Source organism: Poeciliopsis prolifica, unplaced genomic scaffold (assembly GCF_027474105.1).
Source record: "Poeciliopsis prolifica strain line A6 unplaced genomic scaffold, Auburn_PproV2 SCAFFOLD001, whole genome shotgun sequence".
NCBI lineage: Eukaryota > Metazoa > Chordata > Actinopteri > Cyprinodontiformes > Poeciliidae > Poeciliopsis > Poeciliopsis prolifica.
Genome location: NW_026562376.1, coordinates 7,904,613 through 7,931,472, shown reverse-complemented (window position 1 = coordinate 7,931,472; position 26,860 = coordinate 7,904,613). Strand labels below are relative to the sequence as shown.

The window sequence follows — 26,860 nt, the reverse complement described above, 5'->3', positions numbered from 1 at the left end:
AAGGGTGCACACACACACAAAAAAACATCTCATACCTTTGTTTGGTGTGGTGAACCCTCCACCTTCCCAAAAACAAGTTTCTGTGGTACTGTTCTGTACACTTCAATATTTGGGTTTCCTTGCTCGAGGCTGTACTAGTAGACATTTCACCAAAACAAAGAACAGCTTCTACAAGGATCATCTCTCCTTCCTGAAAGGAGCAGTATTCCCTCTTGGAATCACATGTGGAAGCAGTTTCTAAAAAAACTTTTCCAGCTGCTGGCCTTATGCCATCTGGTATAAATGATGAGATGAGTCAAGCACGTGTTTACAAATCGTCAAATAAAACACGAGAAGGTAAACTGAGCCTCGCATTATGAGGAGCAAGCAGGGACACTGTAGTAAACGTCAAACATATAAATCCAGACCCATTTTTTCTGCTTGAGCATGCAAATTTCATTTTTATGTATTTAACCTTTGAAGCAGTACAACTTTTGAGACAGCTGATCATAACAAGCAGGGGCCAGCACTGAACAAACTCACTCCTTCCCTTTGAACACGGTGCCCTCTAGTGGCTGCAGTGGAGAACTGTCCTTGTTTTTAGTGTTCTTGTCTGTTGAAACAGGTAGCACTCATTGCATCAATGCTCTCTTAATGCTTCAAGTGAAACGGATTAGCAGAACAGATGCAGAAACAACTGTTGAGAAATTATTATTTGCAGAAGCATTAGAAAAGCAATAGTCTTAGAATAAATCTAAGAAAATCTGGGTGTTGCTGAATTAATGAATATCACTGAATCGGTTCACACAGAGGCAGTTCTTGCATGGAATAGTCCTGTAGGTGAGCCTTTTTTTGGTTTTCAAGAATAAAGGTTTCAGAAGAAAAAACTGTTCTTAAAACCCTAATTGCTATAGTAAATTGTTCAGGAAAAGTATAAAAGTTATGAATTAGAAGAAATCCAAGCCATTTGTTGCTTTATAGAGTGGAACCAATCAATGATTAAAAGACCGAAGTAGCACAAAAAAACATCATAAATAATTAGAAGACAAAAGAAATTTGAAAAAAAAAAACAAAGAATTGAAAGATTAGTTGAGTCTGAATGTTGCAATAATCAGGAAGTGATACAGGTGCATTTGCTAATAATTAATACGAGGCAGGTGTATCATTTATTAACATAAATCTAAGTAAGAGGTTAAGGTTTAATGAAAAACAAATTCTTGTAGATAAACTTACTATTTTTTTACATTTGGTAGGAGGTTTCTATAGTGCTAAATTTATTTCAATTTTGCGTTGCTTATAAAAGTTTTAATATGAAGTTTTTGACTTTAACTTATTAACATTTATGAAGTTTCAGTTTACTGACTATAATATTTGTGATCATCAAAGTCAACTGTTAGACAACATATGAACTCAAACCACAAACAATTTGATTAATGGAAAAGTAAAACTTAAAGTCTTGAAATTTTGAATTCAATTACTCATATTATTTAATTCACATAACCAAAAGATGCCAGGCTAAATGTGAAAGTTCCCTTCTGTTTAACTATCTTTGTTTATATGTTTACAGTAGTGGCCTCCATCATCCCCAATTGTATATATTTTTATGTTGCCACATATTGCAGTGAATATTCCTCCCCCCATGTGTCCCACTCTTCACTGGGTCTAACTAATCTCCTCCACTGACCAATGCAAAGCCACTGACAGGTAATAAAGCTCATCTGTGTCTGCTTACAAGGAGAAATTACATTATCCATGATGAGACGCATTCAGCCCGACTCTCAGATGCATTCGACACACCAAACCAAGGAAGTCATCCGCCAGTGGTTTGCATGAAATGCTTGTGATCATTACCAAAGGGGATCTATATGGCAAGCCAGTTTGCCAATATTGCATAATTGTAAAGTGGAAGGAAAATAAGACATTCTTGTAAGTTATTTGCTACGAATAAAACAAATTGAAAGAGTGGCATATGCATTTGTTTTCAGTCCCTCTTTAGTTTACACTTTGTAGAACCATCTTTCACTAGCTGCAAGTGAAGAATGTCTCGACCAACTACATACATCAAGAGGCTGGCATTCTTTCTTAAATTAAAGCTCACTCGAATGGATGTAGAGCCTTGCCCAAAATACTCAATTAGATTACAGACAGAACTTTGACTGGGTCATTCTAACACACAAGTTTTGATCTGAAACATTTTTGATTAGAGTCTTTCTGGAAGGTGAACCTCCACTCTACCATGTTTTTTTCCAGTATTGCTCCGTATTCTGTTACTTCTTCCTCTGCCCAACTTCCTGATTCCTTCTGAGGAAAAAAAGTGACAACACAATGTTATCCTGTCACCAGAATGCTGCATTGTGGGAAAGTCTATTCATGCTTTCCTCCACATTTACCATTTTGCATTTAGGGTAAAATGTTTCATGTTGGTCTCATCTGATCAGAACACTTTTAGGTCTAACTGTAGAGGTGAGCTCTTGTGGCTATGTCTTGGAAGGGTTGAAAATATGCCACTCCCATTTTATTAAGTAACAGACTGAACAGTGCTTCCTAAAATATTAAAAACCTGAGTCATAGTTTTCCAACCAGCCCTCAAAAAATGTTCACAGGTCTATATCTGACCTGTGAGTTCTGTTCTTTGGTCATAAGATTGTTTATTCCCTGCTGTTCTCTAACAAACATCATAATACTGTATCAAGCAACACTTTTCTGATTGTTGTATATGAATCAACATATTATGTTTGAAAAACACTTCTTTTTCCTTCCACTTTAAAATTTGCTGTTGTAAGATGACAAAAATGTGCAAAAGTGACGTGGTGTGATCATTGTCACTATAAACCACAACTGAATGCTTATATTTTCATAAGATCATGACAATGTGTGTCCAGCAGAGGGAGTTATTGAATATCTACTTTTTCAACTGGAACAGTGCTTCTTCTGAAACAATAAAATAAAATTACATTAGTTTTACGTTTTAGTCTTGGTTTTCACATTCTCACAAAGGCTAGTAATCAGCGCTGGTGAATATACAATATTTCGTTCACTTGGAGCAAGACAAACTTCAAAAAATACTCTGTGATGAGCTTCTCACTGTCCATGTTCATCAAAAGCAATGGAATTTGAACATACTGAAACACATGGGAACATAATTTAATGTAATATATCAGTTCAGAACATTTTTGCGTGAAAACCTGCACAAATAATCCAGTACAGCTACTACAGTGGAACTGCTTTTGAGTAGATGCAAGGTATTGTTCCCTGTCTGTTCACCTGCACCCTGCTGAGTCCTGACTGTCTGCCCTTCCAGACACATGGAGCTGGGATCCTCATCTGGTGAAACAACTGTCTGCTCTCGGCCAGTTAACACCAGCATCACAGCTTTCACGGCCCCTCTCAGCGTTTTTCAGTGTTGTGGTGTGCCAAAGCAGATTTACCTTCAATAACCATTTATTAAATCTCTATCCATTAGATTCTGAGGACTCAAGAGCTGGCTGCATTAAGCCTGATTATGGGATACTCAGCAGTAGAAAAGGGTCTATGTGTCAAGTGTGTCATCAAGTGATTTATATCCCTGGCTGGAATATCTGTCTTGTCAGTTGAGTGAAAGCTGCAGAGAGGGGAGAGAAGCACTCAGACCTGCACTGATGGAGAATCACAGGCCTAATTATTTTGAAGTTTGAATTTAGAGGTGGCAGTCATGCCTCAGCTTTGTGGCTGAAGCTCATTGAGGATCCCTCTTCTGTGCTAAAGCTTTCAAGATGGACACTAAGGGTCAGGCTGGCACTTTTAAAAGATCCTCCCTCAAACGTAGCACATCTGGCTCACAAAAGGTAAGAGGAAGCCTGCAAAAAATAGGTTATTTTCAGTGCTTTTAAAGTTGTCATCTGGATTTGATATTGTCTGGTTTTAGTAACCTGCAGTCATTAGGCAAATTACTTTTACCTATTGAACTTTTTTTTACATATTATCATGTTACAGTCAAAAGTTTAATCCTATCTTATTAGGATTTCATGCAATAGACAAAAACACAGAAGCTAAAAAAAAGTGCTAATCAACTCTGACCATATTTCATGTTTCTCCTGAAAACATGAATCAATCAAATTTTATTTGTACTGCACCTTTCAGCATCAAGGGATTTCAAAGGGCCTTACATCATAAAAACACAAAAATACAAACACAGTCAACATTACATTTTGCACATCAAATGTAATGTCACCCTATAGCATGATGTTGCTACCGCCATGTTTGGATCGTGTGTTCAGTGTTAGTTTTCCTAAAAAAAAAAAAAAAAAATTTTCATGTCGTCCAAAGAAAGGAACTTTTTCTTATGATTTTTCAGTCAATAGGTTGAACAGTGTTCCATGAAATGCTCAAAGCTTTATTCCTTAATTCCTCAGAGTTCTCCATGATTCTGTTTGTTCACTAATGTTCTCTAACAAACCTCAGAGGGCTTCACAATATAGATGTATTTACATTGTGGTCATGTCACACATATTTACTTAATTTACTAAACAGGCGACAGCTGAATGGGAGTTTGTTGGACTGGATTTCATATGAGCCTTATTTTGAATAAATAGGGCTGAATTTAAAAAAAAGGCAGACTCCAGCACAAAACACTGGAATCCACATGTGATCAGACTTGTTATCACACCATGAAAACAAAAAACTCTTTCACAGAAATGCAAGATGATTCAGATTATTTGGGTAGAAGTATGGCTATAAGGTCAGTATTTTGATTCAAAACCCTCTAAAGTGGTGTTTAAAAATGAACATCTAGTTTCCCCTGAACACAACTTTAATCCTTTAAAATGGTCCCTCTGTGGAGTCATGACAGATTGCAGACTCTTTCTAAACTCTGCTTTCATGTGATTAATACGCTTCAGTTCACATCATTGAAAGCATGAAGGATCTAGCTTGTATATTTTTCATGGACTAAGAGAGAGCAAATCAACAAATAAGCCCATTTTTTGCTGATTTTGTGGAGGAACACAGTTGTGCCAGAATGCCACAAAGAGCCCTCATGTGGTTTAGAACTCCATGAGGGCTCATTTCATGCTTTTTGAATCATTCAGTCAATGTCGAAAAGTTAAACATCAAAGGGTAGACGTGATCATTAGGCATTAAGGAAAACAGATTATGATAAACCATGCTCTTTTTATGAATATTTTAGCAATATTTTAAATGTTCTGGTGCAACCAAATTAGAATACTTTGCTCAAGCTTTTATATAAGGTTTTGCACTTGGCAAACTTAAACTATGCTCTAAAGTGAACAGTTCTGTGATATTAATGGTATCAAAAATCAACAAAGTGCCACGTTCAATATTTTTCTGGTAACATATTTTGGTTGCTTTCAATGTAGGTTTACTTTTCTATTCCAAAATAACTATAATTTATGGTGCTTCATGGTATGAGCCACAAATTATTTTTCATTCTTGTCATTTAGAAATTAGATTGAAAAAAGTAACAAATTAAAAAAATGAGGGCAGATGTTGTGCTTGTTGGAAGCATTAGGCACAGTTCTGCATCACTAAGCACATTCAGCTAAGTGTGCTCAGACTATATTACCCTGTTGCCATTAATGAAATTAGGAAAGCGTTCATCTCTATTCATCCTATTCTAAGAAAAAGGTTAAACTTGCATTATGAAAGAAAGAAGTACATCTAAAAATCCTCTAGTCTGACAGTGGGCAAAATTCTGGGATAAATTTTATGAGCAAATTAATCGTTTACATTGTTCAAATACACAAAGGCAGGTCAGTCAGTGGAAATTTGATTAACAAACCCAGTGATTTTCAGCCTCATATGACTGTGTGTGATGTAAGAGTCAGGCTCAGGTCAGGTGAGGGCCAAAGAGCGTTAAAAAGCTTAAGGGCTCACATCTTGATAGCGAGGTTTCAGTGTTTCAGGCTGAGGCACAGCAGGCTCTTTGTGTGAAGAAAGCTCATGAAAATTAAAAATCTTTAAATGTGCCAGCATTACAAAAAGGTTCCTTTATGCTAAACAAAAGCAATATGGTTGTTGTGCTCAACTTTTATAACTTAAAATTATTTTTGTTCTAATGAAAAATAGGAACTTTTAGGTTAAATTTGAAGGTTTGCAAAGGGATTAAACTAATCATTAAATGTAAATCAGATTACATTACCTGGAACACATGACAAATTTGGATGACCAAAGAAAACATGTAGAAAAATATTAATATGAATTCAATATTCATCGAATAGAAATAAGCACTTTTAGCATAATCAAACTTAATACACAAGTGTAAAATGCATTACATTTATGCATACTGTGGAAATCTACTTGTATTTTATCGCACAAATATACTGAACAGGAAGTTAAACAGATGCTCCATCATACACACTTTAACTGCAATGGTGTTGCATAACTACAGCTTCTCAAAATATCTTGACATCATATCCTTCAAGAATGGAGACTGGTTTTGTGTTCCAGTGATTAAAATGTTTTGGTGGGGAATGTTTAATTGAACCTCGATAACAAATTACACCGTGTTCCAAATTATTATGCAAGTGATATTTTCTCAGCTTTTCTTAAATGGTCAAAGCAAATGATGGTCAGTATATTTTTCAAGTCATGAACTATTACAGTATAAATAAAATTTTACTGAACAAAGCTCCCCATGAGAACAGTATCAAAACTAAAAAACTCAAAATGCATTGTTCCAAATTATTGTGCACAGCAGATTTTCTAAACATTTTATGGATTATAAAGAACTGCAAACGGCCATTCTTTGAATGTGCAGCATTAAGTGTTCACATGTGGTAAAATCAAAAGCTATTTCAATCAAAAACATCTCAACAGATCGAGTTACATGTTAACATAGGACCCCATCTCTGATATCACCTGCACAATTCTTGCATCCATTGAACTTATGAGTTTGTAGATAGTTTCTGTTTGAATTTATTTGCAGGATGCCAGAATAACTTTCCAGAGCTGCTGTTTTAATATGAACTGCATTCCACCCTCAGATCTTATGCGTAAGGATACTCCAAAGGACTAGTTGTCATAAATACCCTTCAAACTAGGAAGGAAACACAGGCATTTTGTGTTGACAAGCTGTACGTTTTTTAACAAGTAGTAACTAGCAGCAGAGCTAAAAATGAACTTTCATATAAAAAATTTAATTACGCAGCTTAAATCATTATTATTATTTTTAATCTATCTTTACTCCAAAAATACAAACTACTACTAGTTTCACTGAGACTGGCTATAAGTCTCCTAAATGTTTACATAAAAGCAAAATAAGAACTGAAAACTGTTGTGCACCGTTCCCCCTCATATCCTATATTTTCATAATTTTCCACTTTTATCATCACATCAGTTCAAAAAGATATGTTGCGTACTTACATAGTATTTCAAAATTCAGTTATTTTCTGTTTTTATAATTTCATTTATTTCTGCCTTTCTATCTTTGGAGGAAAAACAGCACCTCTGAAACATGTCTTATGACTCCTCTGACTCTTGGGGATAATCAGTGACATGTCGGACTCGTGACGCCTAAATGGATTTTCAAACTCTGGAGGACAATGAGTTCATTTACAAGCATGGCTGTCTAAAAACAGCCTGCCTCACAGTGGGTACCAATTTGCCAAACTAAAGTTTCAAAACCTAAGAAATGTAAAAATCATTGCAAAAATCTTCTACCCTCAAGTCAATCCTTATAAAAGAAAGCTTTTTATGTCCAGCACATCTATTACAGCTATGTGTGTTTTCTTTGTGCCACAGCTCATTAAGCTCTAACCCCATTGCCAATCAAAGCAGAGCAATTAGTTGTTTTTATCTTTCACTTCAATGGGGTTCCAATAGTAGCTTGAAATGAATCATTACAACTTGTTCCAATGGCTTTTAGGGGTTCAATGGTGCAATTGTAGCTTCACTGAAACAAATTAGCTGCTAAGCTGCGGGTCAGGAGACCAACACCATGTGATTTCAATAAAATAAAAAAAAGGAAGAGAATGGATGGCATGCTGCCTATGCGGCCTGTATGTGTTTGAGCATGTACAGAAAATCTACAATTTGTAAGTAAGTGGGAAAAAAGTTATAGAGAAGCATGTGAGGGCTGTTAATAGGGTCGGGAGTCACAGTTTCAAGAGAACAAAAAATTATTCGTACAACCTATAAAACTGTAGTTTAATAGTTTTTAATATTCATCTCTTTCAACAAACGAGAACTTATCATGTTCAACTTGCACAACTTTCCTTTTGTTTTAGGCAAATGTCTTCCCAGAAAAGCGTGCCCTCCAGAATGAATGTTGGGTTTTGTTTCGACGCTAGCGTTAAGTCTTGACTACACAATCTGTTCATGCAACATCAAAATTCTCCAGGGTCTTTGTTGGTTAAGCGCTAAAGGTGAGCTCCTAATGAGGGCAGCAGTTTTGCTGGCTGAATGGATTCTGGCTTTAGTTGCTGTGGTTAATGAGTTTAAATAAGCTGAAATAAATGCGTCATTACTCACCAAATATCCCCTTCTGAAAATGCGCTTTACTTTTGCTGTGCTGAAATGAACAATGGCTTAAACTTGAGCAGGACAAAAACAGGTGAAGTCTGTGGATGTTGGGGTTTTCTGATGATGTTTTCTATCATCAGATCGGTCAGACTCGAACTGCTCTCTTTACCCATAAAAGGAGATCGTATGACAGTGTTGACAGAATACATTTAATGCAGGATTGTTTTAAGGTTTTTAACCTTATTTCACCTTCTTTTGCCATAGTTTAAGCACATTCTTTGTAAAAACAAAGCAGTGCTAAACTGTGGACAGGATGATTAAAAAACCTAATTGTTTTTTAACAAGTTGGAAAAGGCTGGTATGGATCTGTGTTTAGTCACCATGTTCTATTTGTCAAAGAACAGGGCGATGAGTGTTTGTAAGTTGAGTAAATGTGAGCAAACTCAAGGGGTGTGAATATATTTGCTATTTTTTCACTTTTCTCCTTAAAAATGTGGTGTGTGGAAATAGAGATTAACTGCAATTAGCATTGACTGACCTTGGACCTGTCTGGAAACCAGTCATTCTTTAACAAGGCATCCCACAAAAGTATGTCTGCATCCAATTCTCTCAATTATGCAAATGAAGTTGAAATCAAGGGAGTTTGGGGGGAAAGGGCTGGTAATGAGGGGGGTTGAAGATTTTCAGATGAAAACCTGAAGAGTCTCTGACCAACTTGTTTAGGTGTTCTGTGCCATCTTCCCCAGACACATGCACAAGATCATCCACAGAAGTGCAGGGGGAAACCAAAGAAATGAGGTTTAAACAAATTGGGAGATTAGGGGCTGGTTATCAAAGTAGATTTATTGTGCCTTGTTTCAAGCCAAGGATGAAAATACCCCGTGGGCATGCAGAAGGGGGTCATGGGACTCCCAAAAGGATTACCTTGAACTGGAGTCATGGGACTTGGGCGAACAAAGACCTTGCTCACATGCTCATCATATTAGGCGGCCCTCATAAAGTGAAGAAGTTTCATGTCCGGTGGGATTCAATGGGAGAGCTTGGCAGGGTATGCAGCACGAGAGGAAGGCTCAACCAAAGGAGCAGCAGTCTTCTCTTCACTTCTCAAACCGTAACATGTTGTAGTACCGGAGAAAGGGACTGTAAGGCTACAACAAGGGCTGTGTGTAAGTCTATTTACAAACTTAATTTATAACAATATTTCAGAAATACCTAATAGACTGGGATGTAATTTGCTCTGTAGACCCTGCTGAAGAGTGAATTCAGACGAGTTAAATATGAGTAGGCAGCACCGCAGTAGCTCTGGTTGTTTAATGATGCATGACAATACTGCAAGCCAAGAAGATTCAAAGGGAAAAAAACAGTAAAATACAATGAGTTGCTGATAAGCAGGCGAAATATCTTTCATTTCAATTACAAAAATAAAACTAATAAACCATTATGTATCCACTGGTTTAGAACACCTAAAAAAAGTGTGGGAAGAACCAAACTAAAAGCCTCAACCTTTAATTTTTTAATAAATGTGAGTTTGAGGTGCTGAGGCAGGGAGACAGCAGTTTGTGTCTGAGGAACTTGTGACAAGTCACAAGACACCAGCAGAGTTTGTGCATGGCTTCTAATTCTTTGTCATGTGACTCAGCTGGAGATGCTTTAACATATTTTAATACTTCTTGTTCTGCCTGAATTTTATTTCTTATTGATTTCCTGGAAGGTATTGCAGCAGATTAATCAGCAGATTTGATTGGACTGCAACTATTATAAAAAGCTCTTGAGGTGTGTGTGGGGTAGAGAAAGACAGAAAGAAAACATGCTTCATGTTCTGGGAAACTTTGATCCACCCTAGAGAACAAGAAATGTGTGGAATACTTCTTTTTTTAACTTGCATTAAGTTCTCACTCTGCAACATCCTGCGCTATTAAAATAAAACTGATTGGTTTTCTTCTAAGCTGGAGCCACTGGATCAAAATCCACTACTAACTGTATTCACTCTATTTCAGGCTGAAATATTTTCTCCTGTCAGTTATTTATGCTTTCTTTGAACATTTCAAACTATCAGCATCTTTTAACCAGGGATTACAACTAAGAGGATTTGATAAAGTGCAACTTAAATTCAGGCAGATCACTGAGGCTGATCTCCTGGGAAAGCAATGATAGCATGTAATTCTCACTTAGGTTCTGTCATGCTTTGTCTTCGCAGGCACAGAAAGCTTGGATTGAGAGGACATTCCTGAAAAGGGAATGTGTTCACATATTTCCCAGCAAGGACCCAACCAGGTAAAAAAATAAAATTAAAAGAATTTTGTGACAAGTCAGGTTTTCAACAAGGATTTGAAATTATTTACAAATGTTTAGATCAGAACTTCTTGAATTTAATATTATGGAAAAGGAAGTGTGTGATGTTAAGATTTGTCAAATATATTCAGTGATATCAAACCAGGTTTATGCTGCCAAAACAGTTCTTAAGAATAAATAAAATCTAATTATTTGTTGTTGATCTTGTTCAGAAGAGTTGAATAGAATAAAATAAGAAATCTTGTCCGTTGTAACTTTATTGGTCAGAAGCTGACATTTAAGAAAAAACTGTCAGATTGACAAGGCCACTTTTCACTCATTAATAAAAGACAATGAACCATAACCATGACCTGTAATGATAATGAGTTCATATTTATTCAATTCTACATCTATTTTCTGTTAGACATTTGTTCTCTGTAGTGTACAATTGGTTTTCTAAATTATTTAGTGCTCATAAAGCTTAAAGTACCCTTATTGGAGATTTTACAAACTTACTTATGTGCTGCTGACAAGCAGTGCATATTTTCAAAGAACATTTCAGGAAAAGGCTCGTTTTATACAGGTCATTTCTTTCACAAGTCTTTGAGGGAAAAAGTCAAAGCATTTCTTAATTCACAAGGAATGCATCTGCTGCAGATGTGCCTGTGGTCAGCTGGTGACTCAACATGTGGCCATCCCTCCTGGCGCCAATTCCATAGCAGAGGCGACCCCACTGGTGCAAATTGAGACACCGAATGATAAATGGAGTGTGGTGAAGCACACCAGGACCTACCCTACAGACTCTTATGGGATCATTGAGTTTCAGGGAGGGGGATTTATTAACAAGGCAATGGTGAGTGACTTGAGATGTTCCCCATTTGTCATGCAGTTTAAAGCAAACACAACCAACTGAAATAATTTTCTTCCGCAGTACATTCGCGTTTCTTATGACACCAAGCCTGACAGCCTCCTGCATCTGATGGTGAAGGACTGGCAGCTGGAGCTGCCCACTTTGCTCATTTCAGTGCATGGGGGTCTCCAGAACTTTGACCTCCAACCCAAACTCAAGCAAGTGTTTGGTAAAGGCCTGATAAAAGCAGCCGTTACCACGGGAGCTTGGATCTTCACGGGTGGAGTGAACACAGGTTATTCGAATGCTTTCACTGTTCATTAAATAAATACCAGATTGTGACATCAGAAGATTACCTTGACTCTAAAATGTCATTGCATAACACCTCGACTGCAATTTCCTGAGGGAAGAGGTTTATTAAGCACATTGTCACAGATTTAAGCTCTATAATTAGAGCCATTGCTTGGAAATTTAGCACAAATTGCAATTCGTGTGGATTTTGCCAAAGTATGTCCCATGACGAAGCCCCATGAGGTTTCTGGAAAAAGGTTTTATTCATCGTAATCTGTTTTGGTAATCTTACTCTAGGCGTGATCCGTCACGTTGGGGATGCCTTAAAGGACCATTCATCCAAGTCCCGGGGGAAGGTCTGTGCAATAGGGATTGCTCCTTGGGGCATCTTGGAGAACAAAGAGGATCTCATTGGAAAAGATGTAAGAACAGAATTTCTTTTTTTTTTTGTTGTTTCTTTGATAACGCTGTTTGACAATTTCCTCTCCATTGCTTTTCTAGGTAACCAGACCCTATCAATCAATGGCAAACCCACTGAGTAAGCTGGCAGTGCTCAACAGCAGTCATTCTCATTTCATCCTCACCGACAATGGAACCTGTGGGAAGTACGGCTCTGAGGTCAAACTCCGTCGACTGTTGGAGAAGCACATCTCCTTGCAGAAGATCAACACTCGTAAGCAGGGGTGGATTCAGAAGATTGTGGGCCTCTTGGTCAGAGATTATTTAGATGTCCTAGTGGTGCACTCAAATTATCTTCAATTAATAATTAACTATTAGTTTTTAATGTCTTTATCCTTTGTCCACATAAGAAAATGTAAACATAGTGTTGTGTCTAGAAATGTCATCCATGCAAAAACATTGACCCAAAATATTGTAACTATACAAAGCCCAAATGTGGCAATGTAACACTGTTTCTAAAATACAGAGGTAAAAGAATAGGGCGTGGTGCATACATCTATGCTTTGAGAATGAGTTTGAGGGTTTAGATAAAAACCCAACAGACTGCTGGAGCTCACACAAATGTGGGCTTATATGCAGAACTTGTGAGTGTGAGTGAGGTTCTTAAAGGACAAGTTGTTGGAGAGCTCCCCTGTGACCCGTGGGCTTCCCTTTGTCATCCTATGCCTGGAACTTCGATAAGGCAGGGACAGCAAAGGGATGCTCAGCTGTCACCACTGACTTCACTCCCTTCTTCCTCCATCACATGAAATTTGTTTTTTTTTTTTGTTTTTTTTTTTTAGTGTCTGAGTTGACTCTTTGTTTTCATGTGTTCCAGGTTTGGGTCAGGGTGTTCCTCTTGTGTGTTTGATAGTGGAGGGAGGTCCCAATGTCATCTCCATCACCTTAGAAAGTCTAAGGGATGAGCCTCCCATCCCCGTGGTGGTCTGTGATGGCAGCGGCCGAGCCTCAGACATCATATCCTTCGCGCACAAGTTTTCAGAGGATGGAGGGTGAGATCTCAGACAATTCGTCTCTTACAACACCTTGGTGGTATTCTTGGGTCAAAGAAGTTTTAAATATGATTTATCAATCCTCTCCTGAAGGCTGGTTAACGATGACGTCCGAGACCAGCTCTTAGTCACGATCCAGAAGACATTTAATTATAGCAAAAGCCAGTCTCAGCAGATCCTGCTCATGGTAATGGAGTGCATGAAAAAAAGGGAGTTGGTGAGTAACAGCGGAGATATTATTCATGTTTGAAATCATCTTTCATGTGGGAATATTGTGTGTTTGTCACAAAATAAACATTTCTGAGATCATCCAGTGTCCATTGTCATTCATATATCCATTTCACTCATCTGAGTATATCTAAATAAATAAATTGTGTTTTTAGCTTTTTGGATCATGTCAGCAATTAAATCCTTTTTCTAAAATTATTTGAAAATATACTTTTATCCCTCTACCTTCTTCACATTTTATGACTTTACAACCAAAATCTTCCCCATATTTAAGACATTTGTGATATATTCAATGTTATGCAGTGCTTTGAAGTTGAGGTAAAACAAATTAAAAATTAGACATAGTTTTCCAAGCTTTTTACAAATGAAAATCTGAAAAACATATTATAAATTTGTATACATCTTAAGTAAAATCCAGTGCAACCAAAGGACAGCAGAGGTCACTTAATTAGTAAACAGAGTCCACTTAAATATAATTCAAATACAGCTGCTACATAAAAGCTTCATGGGTTTGACAGAAAACATTACTGAACAATCGTGGAAGATTGTGCCAATACCAAAACTCAACTTTGTGCCCAACATACAAAGCTATGCAGCAGGGAGATAAAAACTGGGCAGAAAATATGTTTAAGGTTGCAAAAGTCTTAAGCAGGGGTGAAGGTTCACTTTACACCACAGAATTGACCTTAAACACAGAGCCTATTTACGTATTACAATGGCCAAGTCAAAATTAAGACTTAAACTCAATCAAGAATTCGTGGCTAGGCTTGAAATTTGTTAAATTCAAACACTTTCCGTCCCCTGAGATTAAGCTCTTTTGCAAAAAAGTATATGCAAAGCTTTCAGGCTCTAGATGTGCAAAGCTTTTGGAGACACTCAAAATGCTTGCAGCTGTAATCAGTCTCACATGAACCCCCACCCCTCAAAAAAAAAAGCATACAATACAATAAAGTGTGTGATTGTACCATATTAAATGTGAAAAGGTTCAAAGGAAATATGAACACCTTTCCAAGACCCTGAATGTAGCATTGACCAAGCTTTGAATGTGCACTAAATTAATCATAATTACAAAAATGTTCGCAAAACACATTTGCAAAAAGAGCATCTGGAGTAGAATCCTCACACGTGATGCGATGAAGATTACCCAGCATATAAAGCCTTGATAAACCATATAGATCTAGATGAGGAAAATCAGTGTACCCTCCATCTTGCTTGGTGGAAGCACTTAGTTTATGTGTTTATAGAAAGCATGTTGCACACAGATACAGGAGAGGTTCTATGTCGCTAATCCTCCTTTGACTTTCAGAGTGCTATCACTCCTCCAACACACTCTGATGTTTTAGGCAGCATAATTCTCTGTCAGACCAGGATAAGCAACTTAAACAGCTTTTTCAAAGATCATATCACTGTAGGATATACACAATCTGATGCTGCGATGTTTTAAGTGCAGGTGAAAGTGTGTTGACCTGATACAATCCTTTCATTCTATGATAAGTGCACCACTTGAAGCAGCTGGATTAAACTGATGAAAATGCAGAAATAGTAAGACACTTTTATTTAATAAGCAAACAGACAACTGGCAATTGAATGTACAAAAAATGTTTACAGTGTTTAAACTGTTGTGTGATGCTTATTGTTAACCTATCTCGTGGCCTGGTGTGCAGTGTCAGTGTTCAGGCAACTCTAATTCAATCTGCTATGAATGCATGTGACAGAATAGTCTGCATAATATTGTTGGATACAGCTGAATCTCTAACAAAGCGAGTGCTATTCCTCCTTGCTGAGAAAAGTGGCTGATTGTTTTCATAAGGATGGACAAAGAATGTAGAAGTCTGAAGTTCTGGTTAAAACCAGAAGTGAGTGGGAAAATACTTTCTAGAAACATTATTATCTCTAAGGTAATTTAGTTCGGTTTTCCGTTGAACTATTAAATCATTATTAAACTACTCTCTTTTTCTCCTTTCCTGCATGTAGATCACTGTTTTTCGAATGGGCTCTGAGGGGCAGCAGGATATTGAAATGGCTATTCTGACTGCCTTGTTAAAAGGTATTCTTGTGTTGGTCGACTACTTTTTTACAAATCCTAAGTCAGAGAAGCCATCTTCCCAGAAATTATAGACTATTATTCATTCAAATGACGCACCAATCAAGTATCATCTGAGCTGAAAATATTCAGTTAGAGTTACAATATCCTCAGAAACACTAGAGACTTGCCAAACAGTTCCAGCTTTAACTCACTATTAATTTAATTCGTAGCCAGTTGATATTTTACATTAAAGTTCAGTATTTGGTTTCATAAACTGAACTGAAAAAAAATCTATGAATGGTTGCAAGTTTTAAAGTTAGCAGTCCTGAATCATGTTGACCAGTGCTGTATTTGCAGAATAACTTCACAGCAATATTTTTTATTACTGCAGGCAGCATTGACCTGGTTTTCACATGTTCTCTCTGCTTTTGATTGTTTGTTTGCATCAGGCACTAATGCATCCGCAGCAGACCAGCTCAGTCTGGCCCTGGCCTGGAACCGAGTGGATATTGCCCGCAATCATATTTTCGTTTACGGGCACAACTTACCAGTGAGTGGTCCGTGTATATTAACCAATCAATACAAAATTTTCCACAGCGGCTTCATTGCTTATTATAAATGGCATTTAAGTTATGAAATATGGATATGGTGTGGACGAAAAGGGAAACAGCCTTAAGTGGGGTTGATGAAAGCTCAGTCAGGAGAGCTTATTCTCTCTTAAAGATAGACCGGTGAGATAAAACATTCTTTTAAATTTCCAATGTTAAAAAGCAAAATGGTCGAATCAAATTAGAGGAAGACTGCAAAAATGATTGATGTTTTTTACTACTCAAAAGAGAGACAACAGCATTTTTCTTTAATTTTACTTCCTGTCAGCCTGCTGGAGCCATTGCCAGCACAACTAGTGCTGCCACAACTCAGGAAAAGCCAAAGAGTCCAGCCAGCGCTCCACGCAGCAAGGTTCGGGCCAAAAAGGGGAAGGGAAAAGGAAAGGCCAAACCTGAACCTCCTGAGGAGACAGACCCCAGAAAGCTGGAGCTAATTCGCTGGGTGAGAATGAAGATTGAAGGAAACATTTAATGGAAAATGAGGAAACATAACATAAAAGGCTATATTAGTGACTATGTTCCATACCTTACTTGTGTGCTAGGTGAACTCTTTGGAGCAGGCAATGATGGATGCTCTGGTGCTGGACAGAGTGGACTTTGTCAAATTGCTGCTTGAGAACGGGGTCAACATTCATCATTTCCTCACCATCCCTAGACTGGAGGAGCTGTACAACACTGTGGGTCTAAAATACGAAGACATGCACAGAGAGCAAATTTGAGAATTCTCATTGAGATCTGTGGCAAAAGTATGACTAAAAGGTGCAGAAACAACATTACTAACCTTCTTCCAATCATTCATTTTCTCAGAAACTTGGCCCTGCAAATACACTGCATGCTGTGGTTCGAGATGTTAAAAAGGTAAATTATATTTCACAAATTCAATAATGTAGAATCAAAATTCCATTAATATTTCAGGCTATACTAAATATTTTGAAAGTCCTAAATATCTTTAACATAACTTTTGATTCTCTAGGGAAATCTTCCTCCAGATTATCAGATCACTTTGATTGATATTGGTCTGGTGTTGGAATACCTCATGGGTGGAGCTTACAGAAGCAACTATACAAGAAAGGCTTTCCGTAACCTCTACAATAATCTATACGGCCTAAAAAGGGTACGCATAGATGGAAGATAATAGACGAGTGATCCACTCAGAGTAATTTTCATTAACAGTAGATCACTTTTTTCTCTTGTGCAGCCAAAAGCTTTGAAGCTCCTGGGAATGGAGGTGAGGTTGAAAACTCCTTTTAGTTTGTTTATTTAACAGCTACAACAAAATGCTTGAATATAAGTTTGATTTTTGATTTTTTTTTTTTTTTTAGGATGATGAACCAAGACCAAAAGGCAAGAAAAAGGCCAAAAAGAAGAAGGAAGAAGAGGTGGAAATAGATGTGGACGACCCAGAGGTCTGTCGATTCAAGTACCCGTTCCACGAGCTGATGCTATGGGCAGTTCTTTTAAAGCGGCAGAAGATGGGGCTGTTTCTTTGGCAGCGTGGGGAGGAGGCCATGGCGAAGGCGCTGGTGGCTTGTAAACTGTATAAGGCCATGGCCCACGAGTGCTCCGAAAGTGAACTGGTGGACGACATATCCCAAGACCTGGAGAACAATTCCAAGTCAGTGCTGCAGAGTGAAACATTGAAATAAAAACATACACTTAAAATGTTTTTGGTTTTTGCTTGTTTACTTAATGTTTACAGCTGTCACCTTTTTTCAGAGAATTTGGGCAACTAGCTTATGAGCTGTTGGATCAGTCCTACAAGCGCGACGAACAAGTAGCCATGAAACTCCTAACATACGAGCTTGTCAACTGGAGCAACTCGACCTGTCTGAAGCTGGCGGTGGCTGCAAAACAGCGGGATTTTATCGCTCATACCTGCAGCCAAATGTTGCTCACTGACATGTGGATGGGCTGTTTGAGGATTGGAAAAAATCCTGGCCTCAAGGTGGATTCTTAAATAGCTTTTTTGCTAAGCAGTTTTGGAAACTTGTTTAAAAATAACCATGTAACCAGATTGATGATGTCCAACCTAGGTTATTCTGGGAATTATATTCCCCCCACTGATTATGCTCCTGGACTTCCGAATTGGGGAGGACACTTCTTATCAAAAACCTGGAGAAAAAGAAGAGGGAAAAGACAAGGACGATGATGCAAAGTCCAGCAAGGTCAGAGTTTATGCTGATGATTAGTTTCACATTCTGTTATTGCCATGATGAAAGATGACAAGACTTTGCATTTATGTTGTAGGACCCTAACAACGACGGGACTTCCCGCAAAGGAGATGAGGAGGAGGGCAATGCTAATGTGCGCAAAATTCCTATTGCAAAAAGGTTCTTTGAATTTTATGATGCCCCTTTTACCAAATTCTGGTTCAACACCGTAAGTTCAACTAAAACTTACTCAAAGATCAAACATATTAAAAGTTTCTGAATAAAGATTATTTTAAATATTTATTCTTTCCCCATTAGATTTCCTATCTGGGTTATTTGATGTTGTATAATTACATCATCCTTGTGAAAATGGAGCGATGGCCATCTATACAAGAGTGGACAGTCATTGCATACATCCTCACTCTTGGCACAGAAAAAGTTCGACAGGTGCTTAAATGGCCCTCCTAAAAAAATTTGAATATTTAAACATTGATTGGTTCAATGTTAACTTGTAAATCTTGGTGTCTAGATACTGATGTCAGAACCAGGAAAGCTGAAGCAGAAGATAAGTGTTTGGATGGAAGACTACTGGAACATCACAGACCTTGCTGCCATCTCTACCTTCCTTCTGGCGCTGATGCTGCGGCTTCAGCCGGAACCATACATGGGCTATGGCAGAGTCATCTACTGCATAGATATCATCTTCTGGTATATTCGTGTGCTGGACATCTTTGGAGTCAACAAGTATCTGGGACCATACGTAATGATGATAGGGAAAATGGTAAACATGGTGACATCATACAGAATCTTTCCAGGTATAAAAAGAGCAAACTGAGCTCAAGTGTGTTTGCTTCTTTTTCCTTCAGATGATTGACATGATGTACTTTGTCGTGATCATGCTGGTGGTACTGATGAGCTTTGGCGTGGCTCGGCAAGCCATCCTTCATCCAGATGAGGAGCCGACGTGGCGCCTGGCCAGGAATATCTTCTACATGCCCTACTGGATGATCTATGGGGAGGTTTTTGCGGACTCGATAGACCGTAAGACTAGAATTCATAGTAAGATTCTGTTTCCTGATTCTGGGCAGATGATCAGTGTCTTTTAAAATTTCAGTAAAGTTGACACTTCGTTGTGTACAAAATGGTACACTCCATACTTTGGCTCCCTCTGCTGGCAGATTTGTGACAATTCTTATGGCATTTATGGCAATAATGCTGCATAGAACAGGAACAGAACAGACAATACATGTCTTCTCACTAACAATCATCAGCCATTAAGATTTGTTTTTTTGTGAAAACTGCTTCTGTCAAGTTGAAGACATCAATACACAGTCAAAATTAGCAATCAGCAAATAACATGTAATGTTTTTTAATTATTTAAACCCAGTAATGACAAAAAAAAATATGTATGACATAAATTTCAAAAAAAGAAACATTTAGTTTGCACATTTGCTCAAGCATTTTCCTGCAAAAATAATTTTAGCAGTATTCTGTAAATGTTTAACAGTTGTGGAGAGCTATATATATATATATATATATATATATATATATATATATATATATATATATATATATATATATATATATATATATATATATATATATATATATATATATATATATATATATACCGTAATGCTTTCATATTCTTTTCCAAAAAAGAAGCTGGTCTTGATTTCTGGAATTTCTATTCTTAACTAATATGCTTTGTTCTCCTCTGCCTATGACATTGATCTCAAAATCATTAAGGTCAAATATTTGCTCACGCTGTGACACAAGGCTGTAGAAATGTTTGTCACCTGGAATAAACCTAATTTAGAAACTCAATGAATGAAGACTGTCTGACTGTTAAAACTCTGCTGATGCATATGCTTTCAATTAATCTTTGGTTTATAAAATTTAAAAATTATTATGTTGCTGCTGTATATTGCTAATTTAAACTGTTAACTAGTTATGTGATTTAACTCAAAAATGTCAGTTAAACATCATGCAAGAACATTCATAAACACTCAATTTGATGGAAGTGCTTTAGTGTGATTTTTTTCTTTTTCATATACCAACTTCACCTTGACAGAAATCAAAAACACGATTTCTTTTACATTGATTTTAACTTTTTCTCTGTTCTTCTGCAATTGTTTCTTTGTATTTTCATAAGTCTATGCAATGGAAATTAATCGTAAGTAGTCTTTAAATCATGGATTCTCATATCTAATCAGTTTGCTGCTGAACTTTGTTTAATAGCAAAGCTAATTTTCACACCTCTCTCCTCACAGCTCCGTGTGGAGAACATTTATATGACGAAGATGGGAAAAAGCTTCCTCCATGCATCCCTGGTGCATGGCTCACGCCTGCAATTATGGCTTGTTATCTTCTCGTGGCAAACATCCTTCTGGTTAACTTGCTCATTGCCGTCTTCAAGTAAAAAAAAAAAATAAAAATAAAAAATAAAAAAGATTGACTAACTGAAACATCTTCAAAGTTAAAATGACAGTCTTTTTTTTTATCTTTTCTATCTTAAAGCAACACTTTCTTTGAAGTCAAGTCCATCTCCAACCAGGTCTGGAAGTTTCAAAGATACCAGCTAATCATGACTTTCCACGACCGCCCTATCCTGCCTCCGCCTCTCATCATCCTGAGTCACCTCTACATCCTCTTCAACAGGCTTTTCCGGCGTTGTGTCAGGAAAAATAAGGAAGGAGAGCTTGATGAGAAGGATCGGGGCCTCAGTTAGTTTCCTTCATTTGAACAAAATTAGGAACATCTTGTTTTACCAGAAAATATTTCTGTTGATTACGTTAAAGTTCTGACTAATTTTGTGTTCTAATGTTTCTTGCAGAGCTCAGACTAAATCCAGAGGAGCTAAAAAATCTATATGAGTTTGAGGAACAGTGCGTGGAGGAATATTTCCGGGAAAAGGAAGACGAGCAACAGTCTTCAAGTGATGAACGCATCAAGGTTACTTCAGAGAGGTAAAATGCATTCTCAGTTGTACTTTTTGTACTTCCAATTACAGCTGTTTTATGCTCCCTCTCTCATCTTACCTGCAGAGTTGAGAACATGTCAATGCGTCTGGAGGAGGTCAATGAAAGGGAGAACACCATGAAAGCATCTTTGCAGACAGTAGACCTGCGTCTGGCCCAGCTGGAAGAGCTGCACGGACGTATGGCTTCTGCACTGGAAAAGATTGCAGGGCTGGACAAACTGGAGCTAACCAGAACCTTCTCTAGAAACTCATCTGTGTGTGATCATTCCACTCTTCTCCGGCAGGGCAGTATTAACAGCGCAGATGGCTACAGTCTCTACCGCTTCCATATGGACATGGAAGAGTTTGCGACAAGGCAGAAGGACACGGATGAGAAAGTAGGCCTAGAGAGAGAGCGGAGTGTCCGTCAAGCCTCGAGCACTTGTGCTCTCAACGTAGCACAGACGCTAGAGGTTGGTGGTTTGGAGAGATCGCGACCCAGCTCATGTGTGGACATTCTCATATCTCCATGTGAACAGAAGCTTTCATCTGGGGCTTCAAGCCAAGAGACCATAACCAACATAAAGCAAGGCAGCACAATGTTTCTGGACAAACTGTCAGACCAAAACAGGTTAAAACCTTTATCGCCTGCCAAAAGGGCAAAGTCCCTGAAATACTTCCCTGCTGAAGACCATCCCTCATCTCCTTTAACAAAGAGAAGATCTAGGAGCACCATCACTGTCCACCCTCCTGATAAACCAGAGAAATCTGTTGAGCCTACAACGGAAGCAAAACCTCTGGAAGCGCCTTCCTCTTCTCCAAGGAGGGCAAAATCTTTAAGAGATCTTCCAGTTGAAAGCCAAATGTCTCCCATCTCTAGGAAGAGGGCTATCAGCAGCATCATCTATGATCCAGTTGAAGCAGGTTATACAACTCAAACACCAGCAGATTTAAAACATCAGGTCCATCCTAGTGGAAAAGCATCATCAGTCAAAACCCTCGCTCAGCAGTTTCAAACTGCTGCTTCACCTGAAGAGTTAGAAATGAATCACACAAATGTAGTTCCTTCAGATAGTGAGATAGGACAAACAGAAACGGCGCAAGACGAAGACCGCAAAATAACAAAGCCCAAAAGACACCCCTCGGATGGTACCGACTACCTGACTGTAGCCGATGAAAGGTATATGCGGTCTCACAGGTCAAAGAGCTGCAACGCCAGCGACAGAAAAGTAAAGCCCATGGTGTTCTTAAAAGAGCCAAGAGCCTCCAGCAGTGAGCGAGATCTTACCGAAGCAAGCAGAGAGTCATCCCTTGGACGGGAAGAAGACATGAAGATGATGAAGGTGGGAAAAACAGAGGAGGGTTTGCAAGACAAGAAATAAAAGCAATCAAGAAAAAACACTTGGATTATAAAACCAAGACAAGAAATAGATAGTGATGGTAAAATTATTTGTTAAATGTTAATGGGTTGAAGAAAAATCACAAGACATTTCTAAAGATTTTTTTTTCCTTTACTGCTGCTCTTTTCTGTGGGTGTAACATATGAAAACTTACAAAGACTACCAGTCACATCACAGCTTTTTTTCCCAATTATATGTTTTCATGGAGAGGAAATGTGAATGAAAATCTACTAAATATTGTCGGTTTCAGTAAAAAGAACATAAGAAAAATACATGCATATACATTGTGAACAGCAAAACATTCTATATATGGTTGACATTTTCAAATACTATCTGTAAACACTTTCTTTTGTCAGATACTGTGTGCTTAGTAATGAGCCCTCATTGGCATCTCCCTACTGCTTTCATGCAAAAACAATACACTTGTATAAATAACACTGTGAATTCAATCCTGCTTCTGAGAAAAAAAACACTCCTTCCACAGTTTCCTTTTGACACTGAAACATCTATAAATGTAGGTTCCATGAAAAAAAATAAATAAATATTCTAATACAAGTTGCTTTTCTATGCTTATTTTTTTCTATTCTAATTTCTATCACAATTCTCCTTAGCAGCAAAACTAATGTCAGTGCAACATAAGGCCAAAAGCTTGGTAACATACATAAACTTCACAGACACATACAATCAATGCTTAAACCTGATATCTCAAAGCATCTTCATAGGAATTCTTGTAATAGGTAGTATATATCTTATAAAAATGGTGCTACAGTATGTAAAATAATAAGACAACAATGTGCAACCTATGTATTTTTATATTATAAATGGGAGCAGAAAAATTGCCCACTGCAAGCAGACACTGCAGGAAAAGCTACAAACCCCTGCACAAGTCTTTTGTATGAACAGACACAAAGTATTAGGCCTTCAGTCTCCATCGATACTCTTCTGATCAGCAAATCAGGGCAGCATCTCGACTGCCCAAGACCTCAGGTGGCAGTAAGACCGCGTGTGCAAGAGCAGTGCTGCTGCAGCGAGGAAGTCCGACAGGAAGGAGTCCTCTAAAATAAGCAAGGTCACGATAGAAATGTGACAACTGTCCGCCTGTTGCTTAGAGAAGTGAACACTTGAAGAATTTAATTCTCTTTGACTTCTTATCGGTAATCTTCACCGGTTTTCCAGTTCCTCCACCACTACTGTCAGTCTACCAGTCAAAGAAGCAACAAATTGCACGTTATTAAGAAAAACAGCAGCATCTTTTTTTAAGAAAGTCTTCACTACCTACCGTCTTTGAGCACAGATTGTTCAATATGTCTCTTGCAATAGTATAAAAGGCCTGAGAGGGAAAAAAGAGAATAAAAAATTTTAATTATTATGGAGATAATTTATATTATGTGTATTAATGAACAACTTTTCATATTAAAAACTTCAGAACAATTTCAATTTCATGCACCTGAACCACTATAAAGTAGACCATAAATATGAAATGTAAACAGGTATTCATAAAAAATAAAAATCTGAAAAGTGCGGTATTTATTTGCATTCAGTCCCCTTTTCTCTGGTCGTCCTAAATAAAATACAGTGCAACCAATTGCCCTCACAAAAAAACCTAATAATAAAATTATGTCATTTTTTTAAGTGTTAGAGGTAAACACTCTAACACTTAAAAAGGTGACCGACTCACCTTCCAGCAAAATAGTGACCTTAAACATATAACCAGAGCTAAAACCGAATGGTATACATTGGACCTAAGTCCAATTAAGATTCTGCAACAAGATATAAAATCTGGTGCACAGAGACATTCAATCTAACTAAGCCTGGGATATTTATTTTGCAAAGTTTGTGTAAGTACAGTTTGTACAAAATGCATAAATACAAGGGGCACTATTGCTTTTATCAAGCTCAAATGTTTGACTTACCTCTTCTACATTTAAGCCAGACTTTGCGCTAGTTTCTAAGAACTTCACTCCATAATCAATAGCCAGCTGAGGGAGATTAAATAAAAGTATTTATTTCAAAATTGCATTTGCTTTCAAGAAATGTTTTTAGTGTTGGTGAATAATGGAGACTCACTTTTTCACCCCGGTCTTTCGACACTTGTCTCCTGTCAGTCATGTCACATTTGTTACCCAAGATCATTTTCTCCACATCAGAGGAGGCATGCTAAAAATATTGAAATGGATCATTTAAAGAAATAGATTGTTGAGAGTAAAAACAAAGGTAATGCACAAGAATTTTGACAATTCTTAATCAGCCTTTAGAAAAAAAAATATTTTACATTGTTATGTAAGGTGAGGTTACCTCTTCAATGTTTCTAATCCAGTTTTTTATGTTGTCAAAGGACTTCTCGTTGCTGATGTCATAGACTAACATAATACCCTACAGATGAGAAAAACTTCTGAAGTTTCTGAACCCTGTAATGAAAATGCATGGTAGATTCACAGTGAACAGACTGAAAACCTACCATTGCTCCTCTGTAGTAAGCTGTGGTGATGGTGCGAAACCTCTCCTGTCCCGCAGTGTCCCTGAGAACATCAATTAAAAAAACAAAACAAGATATGGCTACATTCATACAGTTAGTCTTTTTTCCCCTTCAGGTTTAAACTCTCAAAAGGTTCAGTTACCAAATCTGGAGTTTAACTCGTTTCCCATCCAATTCTATGGTTCTGATCTTGAAGTCAATCCCTGTGTTGAAGCAAACAAATGGGCTTAGAAAAAGAATCCAGGATTCCTACATATTTTTCATGTCAAAATGCTGTATTTTTCAATCAATCAAGTACATTGGCGTAGCACATTTGAGAAAAAAGGCAGTTCAAAGTGCTTTACATAATTAAAACACAAGCATAAGAAGTCAGAAAAGCTACATACAACAATTGAGAAACCAGTGACAAACATTACATTTTGATGAGACAGATACCCAGATGCACAGTTGGTTGTTTGGTTGGACGGACGGACGGATGGATGGATGTTGGATGGTGCAAATTACTATGGGTGAGGAGAGCTTTGACCTTCTTAACTAAGGCTTTGACCTCCCTAAATTAGGTTAAAAATACAAGGTTGGAGAGTATAAAATGCTTAGCGATTCCATGTTACTTGTATTATTATACAATTACATTAGGTGTGTTGAAATAAGTTTAAAATACTCTTGTAATAACCAACTCTCCCCTAAAATGAAGCACATCTCCAAACCTTGTTTACTGTTTTTCAAAACGTGATTGGCAGCAAGACATGAATTTGTGTAATGATGAATTCACATTTAGCTTTTTCACCTCAGAGTTTCTTAAGTATAGTTTGTAAAGAGTTTCAAGAGGGAATACCATGATTTTTCTATGCAAAGTGAAGTTAGTTCACAATTTGTAGCTATTGATTGGCTGCTGAAAGAACTGACTAGAATTTAAATCAATTGCCAACTTCAATTTTATGTTTTCCATCTGGAAAGAGTGGTGAATTGATGGTCTAACAGCTGGAATCCATGCCAGGTTTAGTTTATTAATGTAGGATAAAGTCTGAGGAAAAAAAAAAAAATTCCAAATGTGTATTTTTATACATATAATCAAACTTGAAATATATGTATTGAACCTAATTGATGGACTTAAGCTTACAGGAAAGAATCATTACCATTTTCCTCTCACGTCCATTGTCTGGTTTTAAAACCCTCACAGATCATTAACACAAAGCAGGTCTCCGTGATATGCATTAAAGGTGCTATTTTACGAAAGTTACTACAGCCAGAGTCTTGTCGAAGGCTCATTAAACCATTTTTAAGTTTAAAATGTGTATTTTTTTTTTCCCTTGAGGCGTCCTCGGGATACTCACCTATTGTGGATATGAAGGTGGTGTTGAAGGAGTCCTCGCTGAATCTGAACAGCAGACATGTCTTACCGACGCCGCTGTCTCCGATAAGCAACAGTTTGAAGAGGTAGTCGTACGTTTTCGCCATTTTAAAAAATAATAGAGTCCAGTGTTTAGGTCTTTACAAAATGCCGCTAGGAGCAGGCGGAGTCCGCCTGGGTGGATATCCTCAGCAGTCGGCTGCCGAATCGGGGTGGACTGGCTGCACAGCAAAACCGGTACCGGAGGTGTTGACGTAATTGATTTCGCTTTGCTTTGTGGGATATGAAGTTTCAAACAAAACGGCGACTTAAAGGGATACGAAGGTGGAAATAGTCGCACCTGAGATGAGAGGGGGCAGA

At 37.7% G+C, this 26,860-nt stretch overlaps 2 protein-coding genes across 2 annotated transcripts; one reads left to right on the top strand and one right to left on the bottom strand.

The window, feature by feature from the left end:
- Positions 1-3,598: 3,598 nt before the first annotated feature.
- LOC129365624 (transient receptor potential cation channel subfamily M member 1-like) lies at positions 3,599-22,789 on the top strand. The gene is made up of 27 exons (XM_055038950.1): positions 3,599-3,803; positions 10,634-10,710; positions 11,365-11,560; positions 11,639-11,852; positions 12,146-12,270; positions 12,350-12,521; positions 13,125-13,299; positions 13,393-13,516; positions 15,502-15,574; positions 16,003-16,103; positions 16,430-16,603; positions 16,704-16,838; positions 16,969-17,019; positions 17,135-17,275; positions 17,360-17,389; positions 17,484-17,776; positions 17,878-18,106; positions 18,195-18,326; positions 18,409-18,540; positions 18,630-18,758; positions 18,841-19,092; positions 19,178-19,352; positions 20,467-20,487; positions 20,585-20,729; positions 20,832-21,037; positions 21,148-21,280; positions 21,359-22,789. The coding sequence occupies exons 1-27, from the start codon at positions 3,732-3,734 to the stop codon at positions 22,653-22,655; spliced, it is 5,004 nt and encodes a 1,667-aa protein (XP_054894925.1). The 5' UTR covers positions 3,599-3,731; the 3' UTR covers positions 22,656-22,789.
- Positions 22,790-23,188: 399 nt separating this feature from the next.
- LOC129365604 (ras-related protein Rab-8B-like) lies at positions 23,189-26,738 on the bottom strand. The gene is made up of 8 exons (XM_055038916.1): positions 26,484-26,738; positions 25,292-25,352; positions 25,132-25,192; positions 24,969-25,046; positions 24,741-24,830; positions 24,587-24,652; positions 23,953-24,003; positions 23,189-23,871 (listed from the first exon to the last, which is right to left on the bottom strand). The coding sequence occupies exons 1-8, from the start codon at positions 26,605-26,607 to the stop codon at positions 23,779-23,781; spliced, it is 624 nt and encodes a 207-aa protein (XP_054894891.1). The 5' UTR covers positions 26,608-26,738; the 3' UTR covers positions 23,189-23,778.
- Positions 26,739-26,860: the final 122 nt, after the last annotated feature.